We start from the raw sequence: 15,197 nt of genomic DNA on the forward strand, positions 1-15,197 counted from the left end.
GCGGGAAGGAGTGCCTGCCCGGTGGATTTGTGTCAAGGTCCGGAGAACCGGCCAGTCTGTGGATGGTTTTTAGGCGGTTTTCCATCTGCCTCAGCAAATGTGGGCTGGTTCCCCTTATTCCGCCTCAGTTACACTATGTCGGCGATTGCTGCACAAACAAGTTCTCCACGTACGCGTATACCACCATTACTCTACCAAGCAAACATAGGGGTTACACTCGTCTGGTGTGAGACGTTCCCTGGGGGGTCCACTGGGGGTCGAACCGCACAATAACCCTGGGTTTGGTGTGGGGCGGTGGAGGGGTGAAGTAGACTGCGGTAGTTATCATGGGGTTGTGGACCACTTAGGCTGCGGCGGGGACAGAGCCTATCTGTCGTTTCTAGGTCCCCAGTTAACATACAATACAATACAATACATACAATATGTGACATCACTGAACTGCAACTGAAAAATTAATAGTTTCTTAGCAAAAGGAGGAGAAACAGTAGAAGGCTGTCATTTCGCAGTGGATGTAGTCCCAATCCAGAGGGGAAAGAAAATTTTTGTCACATAAATTGAGACCTGAAAAGGCTATTGTGAATGGATAAATGACTTGTTCCACATCATTACAATTTATCATACAAAATGATCCCTGGAACATGAAACTAAGTAACTGAAGTGTAAAACCTCTCCAACCTTTTAAAAGCAACTGAAGAGAAGCACACAAAGAGAAAACTGAACATTAAATGGGCAAGAGAGGTATGATGAAAGTGTGGCATACACATACACAATCCACACATCTATGGTACTGTAGAAGCTTTTTCACAGAGGTGAGATTGACACTTGTATTCACCAGTTTATAATTTTTATTCAGTTAAAAGAGAATGTGAATATTAACAAACAATTCTATTGGTAATTTTTCCCTTAAAAATCTGGGCTGGATCTCAGTAGTCTTCAACCTGCATCATATCAAAAATCAGTACACTGTTGGCAAGTCAGTCTGAATGACAATGTAAATTGTAATGACAATTCCCAAATGAAAATATGAATAGCTGATGACACAACCATTAATACTAATGTTCATCTTGTAAACAAAGAATTATAAAGATAGGTTTCAGCATATCAGAGGGATGCAGTGAATAGGGATGAGTCAGATACAGATGTTGTACTCATAATAGTTCATGCATTATTGATCATAGTTTGATATAACAGTGCTCAAGCAAACTTATTTTGTAGACCCAGCATTACATTTGAAATAGTTGGAGAATGAGATGTAAACAGCCCGAACAAGAACTAACTGGAGCTCATCTGGTAGTAAGTAAATCTTTACATCCATGCTAAAATATATGATATTGGTCTCTTCTGAGACAGACTTTTGTCATAATCTGCTCTCTAAATAAAATTGGTACAGATCAGATCATACACAAAACTCTTTAATTATCATCAATCAATACTTTCAGTTTATGGTTTCATCATTTGGATCCCTCCTCCAAACATCAGTAATTCTGAATTCTAGAGGTGGGAACTAGTTCTATGACATATACTCTCACCAACACCATGATCTTAACTTTCAATAATTGCTTTCCCTTTTCTCTTCTCAGTTCACTTCCACAGATTTCTCTTTGTTACATTTTAGATTTTTACACAAAATTTTTTATAGCTTACTGAAAATATAGAAGCTCCTCTCACATCCACAAAGATAAAATACTATGAAACACATTAAATGTTGTTGTGTTATAATATATAAGCACATCTGAAAATAAGAGTGCTGCCATAATATAAATAACCACAGTGAAACGAGAAGATGGATATAGCTATTAATATATTAACTGACATCTCAGGTAAGCATCTCTGACTAATGGCTTAAAAAAAATCCACTTTCAGAGTACAAGGAAGAAAGGAAGAGTATCCCATTGATCACAAGATTACTAGATATGTAGCATTTGCTGTCTCTTCCTGGCAAACATTTGTGTCTTCTTATAAGGCTAACCCAAAAGCTAAGTTCCCTCTGTCACCCCAGATTACCATCAACATAGACATGACAGTATTGGAAATATTAATAGTTCTCATGCTATGATACAATGGGTAGTTCCTTAACAATTCCCAGTTCAGGATGATGATGACTGGCATCTTTCTGTTGCAGGATAATGCTTGGCCACATGTTGCCAAGGTTGATTTGACTACACTGCATATGCATAAGTTTCACTGGGTACCCTTCCACATCCTACACACAGTCCTGATATCTCCCTACACAATTTCCATTTGGAGTCCTGAAGAAAGACACTTGTGGCTGTCAAATTGCATCAGATTAAGAGGTGCATTCCTGAGTACAATCATGACTCCATAGGTAGCCACAAACTCAGTGGGATAAACCTACTAACAGTTATAGTGATTACTTTTGAAATAATAAACAATTTTCTTATCTTTTTCCATCTGTCTCATTTTCACTGGACTGCCCCCTTATATTCTATTATCTTCTATTCTATTGTACTTAATATTCTCTTCTCAATGAGTACAGTTTCCTCAAATGTGATTTCTTAATTTTTCATCAATCCAGGCTGTATAGTTTACTACTTGTTCTTGTTTAAATCATATTAAATACTACCCTCTTATGCTTTCTGTACATGATGTTTTTTGTATCTTTTCTGTACTAACTTTCCTAATTTTATTTTACTTCCTTTTACTTCCCTCTTTTTCTTGTTCTGTTCAGTAATGGACTTATAGTTTGAGAAGCTAATGGAGTTTAAAACCCACTCCCTATTATCACTCTGTTTTCTTTGACCTCTAAACCAGGTATCTATATTTGATACAGCTAGTACTTTCCCTATTGATCATATAACAATACTGACTTAGGTGGACAGAAAATAAGACTAATGCCTTAAAACAGGACAATATCTTGAAGGAAATGAAATACTGAAAGTAAATGATTTCATGCCATTAAGAAAATCAGGATACCAGACTGTAAAAACTAAAATTACATAGGTATTTCACAAATTCTCTTTGGCATACAAATTGCAAATTGTATAAGCCTAAAGTACTAACCTAATGACCATACCTGCAGCTCATTGTCATTCACTAATGTGGTCTCTGTTGTTTCTGTGCCAGCAGTGCTTGTTGCATCATCGTCACTACTTTCATCTTCAATGCTGTCTTCAGAGCTGGTACCGCTACTCGACGAACTGCTTGTTGGAATTGATGATGTTGTTTTTGATTTATTGTTTACAGCGTTATTCTTAGATGCATCTTTGTTTTTGGCAGATTTCTTCACCTTATTAAAGTTAGAAAAAGAGAGGCATTTATTTCAAAGAAGAAATACTCTGTATTTTGTGCATGAAAGTAAAATAGTGAATCCTTAAGCAAATATGACACACTTAAACAAAATTCATTTAATTTGGTTTACATAATTTTTTTTGCTAATTCAACTTTTTTTTTACTGTTGCTGAAAGGGAGAGAAGAACAGGAGGAACAAATAATGGAAAAAGTAAATGAGAGGAAATTTCTGTTGCTGAGAATGTTTAAGGTCCATTAACCAGTTTCATGTCATCATATCACCTGCTATTTTTACTTGCTATCATTACATTATTTAAATTTAGATTACATTAAGTTGTAAGTTATGAGCACTTTCCAACATATAATTTTATATAGTAGTAGGATACTGTCAGACACTAATGCATAAGTAATATGGAATGAAATGAGCAAGACGTCAGATTTGGAATAAAAAATCACTATTTATCATTAATATCAATATGCTAGTAATTATTGTATTTACAATGAAATGAATACTCTTAGGTGCATACAGGCGTTGATATAAGTCAATGGGGACAGCAGAAAATGTGTGCCCCGACCGGGACTCGAACCCAGCATCGCCTGCTTACAAGGCAGGCACTCTACCCATCTGAGCCACCGAGGACACAGAGGATAGTGCAACTGCAGGGACTTATCTCTGGCATGCCTCCCGTGAGACCCATATTTGCAACTTATTGTCCCGCACTATATTCATAGTGCCCCTGCGCATCATATTCTTTACTCGCAGCTTTACTGCTGCTTCCCGTAAGAGTTTGGGCACTGTTTGTGCATCCGCACAGAAGAAGATGGTCAAATGGCCAGTGAGCCTTAACTATATATATATATGAAGATGGTATCTGTTCTTTCGGACATATCCAAAAGATCTTTCGGACATATCCGAAAGAACAGATACCATCTTCATAGAAGGAAACATTCCACGTGGGAAAAATTATATATAAAAACAAAGATGAGGTGACTTACCGAACGAAAGTGCTGGCAGGTCGATAGACACACAAAAAAACACAAACATACACACAAAATTCAAGCTTTCGCAACAAACTGTTGCCTCATCAGGAAAGAGGGAAGGAGAGGGAAAGACAAAAGGAAGTGGGTTTTAAGGGAGAGGGTAAGGAGTCATTCCAATCCCAGGAGCGGAAAGACTTACCTTAGGGGGAAAAAAGGACAGGTATACACTCACACACACGCACATATCCATCCACACATACAGACACAAGCAGACATATTTAAAGACAAAGAGTTTGGGCAGAGATGGAATGAAATGAGCAAGACATATGTCTGCTTGTGTCTGTATATGTGTGGATGGATATGTGTGTGTGTGAGAGTGTATACCCGTCCTTTTTCCCCCTAAGGTAAGTCTTTCCGCTCCCGGGATTGGAATGACTCCTTACCCTCTCCCTTAAAACCCACATCCTTTCGTCTTTCCTTCTCCTTCCCTCTTTCCTGATGAGGCAACAGTTTGTTGCGAAAGCTTGAATTTTGCATGTATGTTTGTGTTTGTTTGTGTGTCTGTCGACCTGCCAGCACTTTCATTTGGTAAGTCACATCATCTTTGTTTTTAGATATATATTTCCTACGTGGAATGTTTCCCTCATTATATATATATATATATATATATATATATATATATATATATAGAGAGAGAGAGAGAGAGAGAGAGAGAGAGAGAGAGGGAAACATTCCACGTGTGTGTATATATATATATATATATATATATAATGGAAGGAAACATTCCACGTGGGATGTGTCTGTATGTGTGGATGGATATGTGCGTGTGTGCGAGTGTATACCTGTCCTTTTTTCCCCCTAAGGTAAGTCTTTCCGCTCCCGGGATTGGAATGACTCCTTACCCTCTCCTTTAAAACCCACTTCCTTTCGTCTTCCCCTCTCCTTCCCTCTTTCCTGATGAGGCAACAGTTTGTTGCGAAAGCTTGAATTTTGTGTGTATGTTTGTGTTTGTTTGTGTGTCTATCGACCTGCCAGCGCTTTTGTTCGGTAAGTCACCTCATCTTTGTTTATATATATATATATATATATATATATATATATATATATATATATATATATATATATATATATATATAAACAAAGATGATGTGACTTACCAAATGAAAGTGCTGGCAGGTCGACAGACACACAAACAACCACAAACATACACACAAAATTCAAGCTTTCGCAACAAACTGTTGCCTCATCAGGAAAGAGGGAAGGAGAGGGAAAGACGAAAGGATGTGGGTTTTAAGGGAGAGGGTTAGGAAAGACTTACCTTAGGGGGAAAAAAGGACGGGTATACACTCGCACACACACACATATCCCAAATACACATACAAAGTTTGCCAAGGTAACCCCATTCCCGATGTCCAGGTGGAGCTTCAAGGAATCCTCAGAACCTTAGGCCCCCTGCAAAACCTTTCACCTGACTCCATCAACCTCCTGACCCCTCCAACACCCCGCACCCCTACCTTCTACCTTCTTCCTAAAATCCACAAACCCAATCATCCCGGCCGCCCCATTGTAGCTGGTTACCAAGCCCCCACAGAACGTATCTCTGCCTATGTAGATCAACACCTTCAACCCATTACATGCAGTCTCCCATCCTTCATCAAAGACACCAACCACTTCCTTGAACGCCTGGAATCCTTACCCAATCTGTTACCCCCGGAAACCATCCTTGTAACCATTGATGCCACTTCCTTATACACAAATATTCCACACGTCCAGGGCCTCGCTGCGATGGAGCATTTCCTTTCACGCCGATCACCTGCCACCCTACCTAAAACCTCTTTCCTCATTACCTTAGCCAGCTTCATCCTGACCCACAACTTCTTCACTTTTGAAGGCCAGACATACCAACAATTAAAGGGAACAGCCATGGGTACCAGGATGGCCCCCTCGTACGCCAACCTATTGATGGGTCACTTAGAGGAAGCCTTCTTGGTTACCCAGGTCTGCCAACCCAAAGTTTGGTACAGATTTATTGATGACATCTTCATGATCTGGACTCACAGTGAAGAAGAACTCCAGAATTTCCTCTCCAACCTCAACTCCTTTGGTTCCATCAGATTCAGCTGGTCCTACTCCAAATCCCATGCCACTTTCCTTGACGTTGACCTCCACCTGTCCAATGGTCAACTTCACACGTCCGTCCACATCAAACCCACCAACAAGCAACAGTACCTCTATTATGACAGCTGCCACCCATTCCACATCAAACGGTCCCTTCCCTACAGCCTAGGTCTTCGTGGCAAACGAATCTGCTCCAGTCCGGAATCCCTGAATCATTACACCAACAACCTGACAACAGCTTTCGCATCCCGCAACTACCCTCCCGACCTGGTACAGAAGCAAATAACCAGAGCCACTTCCTCATCCCCTCAAACCCAGAATCCCCCACAGAAGAACCACAAAAGTGCCCCACTTGTGACAGGATACTTTCCGGGACTGGACCAGACTCTGAATGCGGCTCTCCAGCAGGGATACGACTTCCTCAAATCCTGCCCTGAAATGAGATCCATCCTTCATGAAATCCTCCCCACTCCGCCAAGAGTGTCTTTCCATCGTCCACCTAACCTTCGTAACCTGTTAGTTCATCCCTATGAAATCCCCAAACCACCTTCCCTACCCTCTGGCTCCTATCCTTGTAACCGCCCCCGATGCAAAACCTGTCCCATGCACCCTCCCACCACCACCTACTCCAGTCCTGTAACCCGGAAGGTGTACACAATCAAAGGCAGAGCCACGTGTGAAAGCACCCACGTGATTTACCAACTGACCTGCCTACACTGTGATGCATTCTTTGTGAGAATGACCAGCAACAAACTGTCCATTCGCATGAATGGACACAGGCAGACAGTGTTTGTTGGTAATGAGGATCACCCTGTGGCTAAACATGCCTTGGTGCACAGCCAGCACATCTTGGCACAGTGTTACACCGTGCGGGTTATCTGGATACTCCCCACCAACACCAACCTATCTGAACTCTGGAGATGGGAACTTGCCCTTCAGTATATCCTCTCTTCTCGTTATCCGCCAGGCCTCAATCTCCGCTAATTTCAAGTTGCCGCCACTCATACCTCACCTGTCTTTCAACAACTTCTTTGCCTCTACACTTCCACCTCGACTGACATCTCTGCCCAAACTCTTTGTCTTTAAATATGTCTGCCTGTGTCTGTATGTGTGGATGGATATGTGTGTGTGTGCGAGTGTATACCTGTCCTTTTTTCCCCCTAAGGTAAGTCTTTCCGCTCCCGGGATTGGAATGACTCCTTACCCTCTCCCTTAAAACCCACTTCCTTTCGTCTTCTCCTCTCCTTCCCTCTTTCCTGATGAGGCAACAGTTTGTTGCGAAAGCTTGAATTTTGTGTGTATGTTTGTGTTTGTTTGTGTGTCTGTCGACCTGCCAGCACTTTCATTTGGTAAGTCACATCATCTTTGTTTTTAGATATATATTTCCTACGTGGAATGTTTCCCTCTATTATAACTATATATATATATATATATATATATATATATATATATATATATATATATATATATATATATTAAAAATATATATTAAAAAAACACAGATGATGTGACTTACCAAACGAAAGTGCTGGCAGGTCGATAGACACACAAACAAACACAAACATACACACAAAAGTTGAAGATGTATACACACAAAATTCAAGCTTTCGCAACAAATGTTGCCTCATCAGGAAAGAGGGAAGGAGAGGGAAAGACGAAAGGATGTGGGTTTTAAGGGAGAGGGTAAGGAGTCATTCCAATCCCGGGAGCGGAAAGACTTACCTAAGGGGAAAAAAGGACAGGTATACACTCGCACACACACACACATACCCATCCGCAGATACCAAGACACAAGTGTGTATACATCTTCAACTTTTGTGTGTATGTTTGTGTGTCTATCGACCTGCCAGCACTTTCGTTCGGTAAGTCACATCATCTGTGTTTTTAGATATATTTTCCCACGTGGAATGTTTCCCTCTATTATATTCATTTTTATTCTACTTTAAACTTAATTCTATTCTAGGTGAGGTGTGATACACATTGCTATTAACGTGCCATATATGTTAAAATCTGTCACAGTGAGAAAAATTTGGAAACTAAAAAATTTTGCATAGAGTAACATATAGAAGAATGTGCATGTGAGATGAAACTAAACAATGGCACTTTTATAATCTTTTGGTCCGCATTGGGAAATTTTCAACTATTTTTGAAGAACTTGGAATCTTTGTTGTGCTACCTATCAGACAGAGGAAAGCAAATTATTGTTTGTGGGGATTTCAATGTAGATTTTCTGAAAGAGTTCGATAGAAAGCTTGACACTGAAGTATTACTTCATTCTTTCAATTTGGCATCAGTTATTGATTTTCCTACTTGGGTGGTACAGGAAAGCAGCACACTTATAGATAATGTTTTCACAGACCAAGACAAATGTAATCAAATAAAAACTTTTCCTGTTAAGAATGGTCTGTCTGATTGTGATGCACAGCTAGTTACAGCATATGAAATAGCTCCATAGAGTAATGCAAAACAGTCCTCCAAAATAGTGCGTTCAGTTAACAGTTCAAAATTTTAGGGAAAGCTTGCAACAGTTAGACTGGGAAGAGATGTACAGGGAACATGGTGCTAATTTAAAATTTAACCTATTTCATGATACCTTTGTGAGTATATTTGAAAACAGATTCCCTAAAAAAACAGTGAAATATAATTGTAAGAAACCATGTAAAAAGCCATGGCTCACTACAGGGATAAAAATATCTTGTAAACAGAAAAGGGAAATGTATCTTATAGCTAGCACAAGTAATGATCCCGAGACAGTGAAACATTATAAAAACTACTGCACTGTATTAAGAAAAGTTATTAAAAAGTCTAGAAGTATGTGCATTATGTCTGAGACTAGCACATCTGACAATAAAATTAAAACAATTTGGAATATTGTTAAAAGGGAAACAGGGCAACCGAGAGCACAAGAAGACTGTATTTCTATCAAACACAATGAAAAGTTTGTTAACAAGAAGTCAGAAGTAGAAAACATTTTTAATACTCACTGTAGAGAAAATAGGGTCCACCCATTCATTAGAAAATGCAAGGCAGTATATGGAAGAGGCAGTACCTATGCAATTTGATAAAACTGAAATTCAATCCACCTCCCCTACTTAAATTAGGAAAATAATAAATTCACTCATAAGAAAAAACTCACATGGGATTGATGGCATTTCCAACAGAGTACTAAAAGCTTGTCCCCAACAAATAAGTAGGATTCTCAGCCACATATGTAGTAGCTCACTGACAAAGAGCATTTTTCCAGGCAGACTGAAATACGCTGTGTTTAAACCATTGAATAAAAAAGGGGATAGATCTGATGCTAACAACTACTGCCTAATCTCACTTCTGACAGCTTTATCCAAAATTCTTGAAAAAGTAATGTATTCAAGAGTACCATCACATATTCGTAAAAATGATGCTTTTCAACAGAAAATGTTATATATGCTTTCACCGATCAAACATTAAATGCATTGTATAACTGAATATCACCCAGTGGGATATTTTGTGATCTCTCCAAGGTTTTTGATTGTGTGAATTGTGAAATTCTTCTAGATAAGCTTAAGTATTGTGGTATGAGTGGGACAGTGCATAAATGGTTTAATCCATACTTAACAGGAAGAATCCAGAAGGTTGAAATTAACAGTAAAGATACTCAGCAAAAACCAGCAGAGTCCTCTAACTGGGGAGGTATCATGAATGGTGTCCCACAGGGTTAATTCTTTGGTCCCTTATTCTTCTTAATAAATATTAATGACTTGCCACTCTATATTCATGAAGATGCAAAGCTATTTCTTTTTGCTGATGATACAAGTATAGCAACCACACCAACAAGCAAGAATCAGCTGAGGAACTTGCAAATAATGTACTTCAGAAAATTATTAAGTGGTTCTCACTAAATTTTGAGAAAACACAGTTTATACAATTCTGTACATTATAACACCATTGATAAATATAGACTATGAACAGAAATCTGTTGCTAATCAGAATACTCAAAATTTCTGGGTGTGTGCATTGATGAGAAATTGAATTGGAAGAAGCACATTGATGATCTGCTGTAACAGTTAGATTCAGCTACTAATGCTATTAGGGTTATTCCAAATGTTGGTGATGAACACATCAGTAAATTAGCCTACTATGACTATTTTCATTCACTGCTTCCATATGGCATCATATTTTGGGGCAATTCATCATTAAGAGAGAAAGTATTCATTGCACAAAAGGTTGTAATCAGAATAATAGCTGGAGCCCATCGAAGATCACCTCACAGACATTTATTTAAGGAATTTGGAATATTCACAGTACCTTCACAATACATATATTCACTTATGAAATTTGTCATTAATAAACCACCCAAATCAAAAATAACAGCAAAGTGCATAGCTACAACACTAGAAGAATGGATGATCTTCATTATTCTGGATTAAAGCTCACTTTGGTACAGAAAGGGGTGAGATACAATGCGAGAAAAATCTTTGGTCATTTGCCAAATAGTATGAAAAGTCTGACAGATAGCCAACCAACATTTAAAAGCAAATTAAAAGAATTTCTAAATGACAAGTCCTTCTATTCAATAGATAAATTCTTGGATATGAAGTAGTAACTGTAAAAAAAATTATTAATTAATTATTTTATGCAAAGAAAACTTACGTTAAAGTGACATGTTCCACATCATTACAAAATATCATATTCATGATCTATGGAACAAGGATTACTGTATGTATGTATGTATGTATGAATAGATATCACTGTACCTGTATAATGAATTCCACTTCTGGATTTGTTGGTGCATCTACAGAGTGGACCTCTTTCAGTGACTGTATCTTCAGTCTCCTCTGTTTATTAATGTTTTCCCGCTCTTCATTCTGCTGGGCTCTGGATGGGGATGGAGTAGGCTTCTGCTGCTTGACAGGTTCAGATGGAGCTGGACTGCTGCTGTGATTACTCAGGTCTAATAAATGTGACAGGTCACTAGTGTGCCGACGAAAGTAATAAGTGGCCGATGCTGCTGATGATGCTCGATCTGTCATGAGCAGATGCAATTTTGTCTCCCAGAAATAAAGGATCAATGAACATCCTCTTCCCTACATATGTGTCTACTGCGTTACTACTTATGTTATTTTAGGGTAAAAATTTTTCAAACTACAATATGAAAATCAGGAATTATATGACAGGTCATCCAGAAAGTAAGTCATATTGGTGAATCATTGAAACATTATCAGCTGATTGTAATTCTCTGGATGTGGGACACAAAGGCAACCGTTTCAGCTACAGATATATGCCATACAGATTAGGTGAGCTGCGTATGAGTTGCAACAGGTGTCACATGTGATACTTGGGGAATGATTTATTTTATTTGTGAACAGAATATGACAGTAGCAGATATCCACAATCAAATCTGCAAGATTAAGACCTAATATGAAAAAAGCAATATCTGAATTATTGGTTCTTGAAGTGGTTGCTAACATAAAATTCAAGATGAGTGATATTCACAGTGAAGACTAAAGCATGTGGTCATCAAAAGTGACAGACCCATTTGAAGAAGAGGATGATAAGTGATTAATGGAAACTGATATTTTACAATTACAATATTACATTCCAGTTCCCAGACATTTCAAACAATTTTGCATGACACTGTTGTTCTCAGATTTTACATCTACACCTATATTCTGCGAACCAGTGAGAATTGTGTGGCCAAGTACTCAAATATCTGTACTCAATGGCTGCTGTTACTTTAGATAAAAGAATAAAACCTGCAGTTTCAGTGTGCATCTTGATCTGATATGAACTGAAGGAGATGAATTCTTTGGCCAAATAATCACCAGGTAAGGAATATATGACAACAACACCCTCCCCTGAAACCAAATGCCACTGTGTCCTCACTGTTGTCAATGGGGACATGGAAGATCATGTGGACAGTGTTTCTGGGAAGCTAAAGAATGTTGGAACTGACACTCTTAAGACAATCAGCAACTGAATATTGAAACAAACCTCAGGACATCGGTAGCAAACTACATGACAAACTTGACATTTACAGCACAATACTCATACATCAAATGGATCGAAATGGTGTGTAGCTGGCAGAAGTGAAAATAATGGATACATTATACATAAGTCTCCAGTTAGAAATACAACACACAGAATGAGAAGATTCATACTTTCCACATGAATCTATAATTATGATTCAGGTATGTTTGCATTTTGGTTGTCTATGAAGCAAGTAGTTCATTCCTGCATTTTGTATTGTGACCAGTGCTTCCATCTGTATCTCCTGTGTACTGATGTGAGCATTGTCTCTCTATTCAGACAACAGTACAGATCTTTAGTCACCATCTGAAGTACCTGGTCATGCGCACACAAGTGAGCAAGATAGATTGGAGATGCCATGAGTGCCATGAGTGCAACCTCCCATTTTTCAGATGTCAGAGGAGTTTGACTATTTTCATCGCCTCTTTAAGGCTGCATGATCTGAAACTTAAGGAAGGAACAAACTGACACCCTGGTGATACAATTGCTATAATAAAATGTAAAGACAATCTAAAAAAGAAAACAAAAAAAACTATACATGGAATGAGTGGTACTTACACAAAATGTACTAGATTTTCAATGTTATTTTGCTTAAGTAATTGGCAAAATTCGAAGATTATTGGTCAACAGACTTGTTTTTCCTTCCAGCATTTGTGAGTAAAGTATAGAGTCATGATAAGTTTGGTGCTACATTGTCCATGTTACATCTAAATAACAATGGCACATGTTTCACTGTGACCCAATTCATAAGGTGGTCCTTTCTTTGATTTCTTCATAAGTAAATGTAAAAGCAGTTTTCGACCTAACATGAATCCTACAATATTTAAGACAATATGTTCTTTTCATGGCAGCATTGGTTTTAGCACGCATATGAAAAAACAAATATAGTATGAAAGTGTGTGCTCTGTGTGATTCAGCAACAGGATAATGCTAAACAGTGATGTGTGTACATGCCCAGCAGAGATTGTTGAATTTAGTATCTAGGGAATTTTAGAGAGATTATTTTACAAGTATTTTTATGTTCACAAATGACATTATCATTCAGTTGGATAGCCACTACGTGGTGAAGCACTAAACCATGTATTCTATGGTCTAGGATCATCACCCAGAATGTCCTAGGACTCTTATCTGTTACTTATCACTTCCTTCATGTGTGACACTGTTTGTTACTATTAAAAATTTCAAGCTGCAAATTGGTCCAGAGCCCACATTAAACAGTAGGTCCCCTTATAACTGGTTGGGTACGTCAGTTCAAAGTTTGGAGGATGGTAAAGATATACCATCTTCAATAGGACCATGCTTAGTAAACTACTGTCATGTTCATATCAAGCTCTGAATTGATTATACCTTTACTACTACAACAGCTCGTTACTTTTGGATGTGCTGTGGGAAAATAAAGTTCTTGGAGTGGGAATAGTAATGAAAACATGCAAGCTCTCTTCAAAATCGTGGAGAAAAGCCAACTGTTTCGAAAAGAAAAGAACACCTGTTGACAGCAAAGTAAAACTCAGAATGGAAAATAGTTCCACAAAAGATAAAGCTACTGGCATAGCGATTCCTGTGAGACCCAAGGAAGAAATAACAGGAAAAATCATAAAGTCAGACATCATCATTGATCACAGTACAAATAAAACTGGTGTTGACAGAGAAATTAAACTCTATGGCTATTATACATACATTGTTCAAAAGTGTGTAAAGCTGTGGAAAAAGATATTTTTTCCATTTATTTATTATACGAATGGTCAATAGATTTTTATGTCATACCTGAAGACAGTAGGCAAGAAATTGGCTGAAAAGAGAGGATACATTTTCAACATGAATCTACTTCATCCACTTTGCATTTGCATATAATTTTCCAGATGAAGTTTCTATGTAGAGCAAACAAGGTCAATACAATTTACTCCTGCAAAACTGTTATAACAGAGCAGGAGAAGAAAGAAGACTCATAATTGCATCAGGAAGGAGAACAGACAGATTTGCAGGGACAGCAATGTTGGCCTTTGCCACTCCAGAAAAGGAACATTTAAAACTTCTTTCCTTCACAATTCTCACATTCTTCTTTTGTGTCAATTATTCCATCTATTTGAATTGCATGTATTGAAGTAAAATCACTTTCCCATGAAACACTCACTTTTCCATTTTAAATATTCCAACAACCATGTTCTTGTGAATATTTATGTATTTTCGGAGTAGTTTTAAATCAGTACATGGGAGTAGAGTAGTATGTTTTGATTTTTGATTGCTGTCTTTGATTTGAAGAAATTCTTCATGTTCTCTACAGCAATAATAAATGAAAGAAACTGTAAATGCTGGTTACCAACTCATATGGTAACTTTTGTTTGACAACTATACACCAACAGAATATATGCCAAGCACTTCAAGAACTCACTTTCTGGTTGATTTTCATATCATGCTACAAGACATAATTACAAAACTTCATAATAGGTTAAAATTAATTGCCAAGGGAATTATGCAATTCAAAGGAAAATTTGTTGTACTACAACTACCTGTGAGCAGAAAATTTATTCATTACAAATTAATTGTTCATAGTCAGGAGAGTTTTATCAAACGTGAAAAAAGTAACAACAACAAAATAATTGTGAATCTACTCTACATATATTAATGGAAATCTTGATGGTGATCAAAATAATATTACATTAAATATTATTATTGAGCTACACAATTACATCAGTTCCAATATTCAACAAGCTACTGTCATCAGAACTTACAAGTCATAACACATAATAGTGGTACAGGAAACATACACTGAAACATTAAAATGAGAAAACTCTAAGCCACTGCCACAAATATAATTCCTAGTCAACTCTAATGAAAAATTGTAT

At 37.8% G+C, this 15,197-nt stretch overlaps 1 protein-coding gene and 1 non-coding gene across 5 annotated transcripts in view; both read right to left on the reverse strand.

The window, feature by feature from the left end:
• Positions 1–15,197, reverse strand: part of LOC126456788 (trichohyalin) — a 378,453-nt gene that overhangs the window by 193,169 nt on the left and 170,087 nt on the right. For 3 of the 4 annotated variants that reach the window (XM_050092572.1, XM_050092573.1, XM_050092570.1), the window contains 2 exons: positions 11,082–11,350; positions 3,035–3,247 (listed from right to left, as the gene is read on the reverse strand). In XM_050092572.1, coding sequence (XP_049948529.1) covers positions 3,035–3,247; positions 11,082–11,350 — 482 coding nt within the window. The remainder of the gene's footprint in view (positions 1–3,034; positions 3,248–11,081; positions 11,351–15,197) is intronic. The other variant, XM_050092571.1, reaches the window with a different exon arrangement.
• On the reverse strand, positions 3,816–3,889 carry Trnat-ugu (transfer RNA threonine (anticodon UGU)). Its single transcript has one exon. It is a non-coding gene; the product is annotated as a tRNA-Thr (tRNA).

This window comes from Schistocerca serialis, chromosome 2 (assembly GCF_023864345.2).
Source record: "Schistocerca serialis cubense isolate TAMUIC-IGC-003099 chromosome 2, iqSchSeri2.2, whole genome shotgun sequence".
In the NCBI taxonomy this organism is placed as follows: domain Eukaryota; kingdom Metazoa; phylum Arthropoda; class Insecta; order Orthoptera; family Acrididae; genus Schistocerca; species Schistocerca serialis.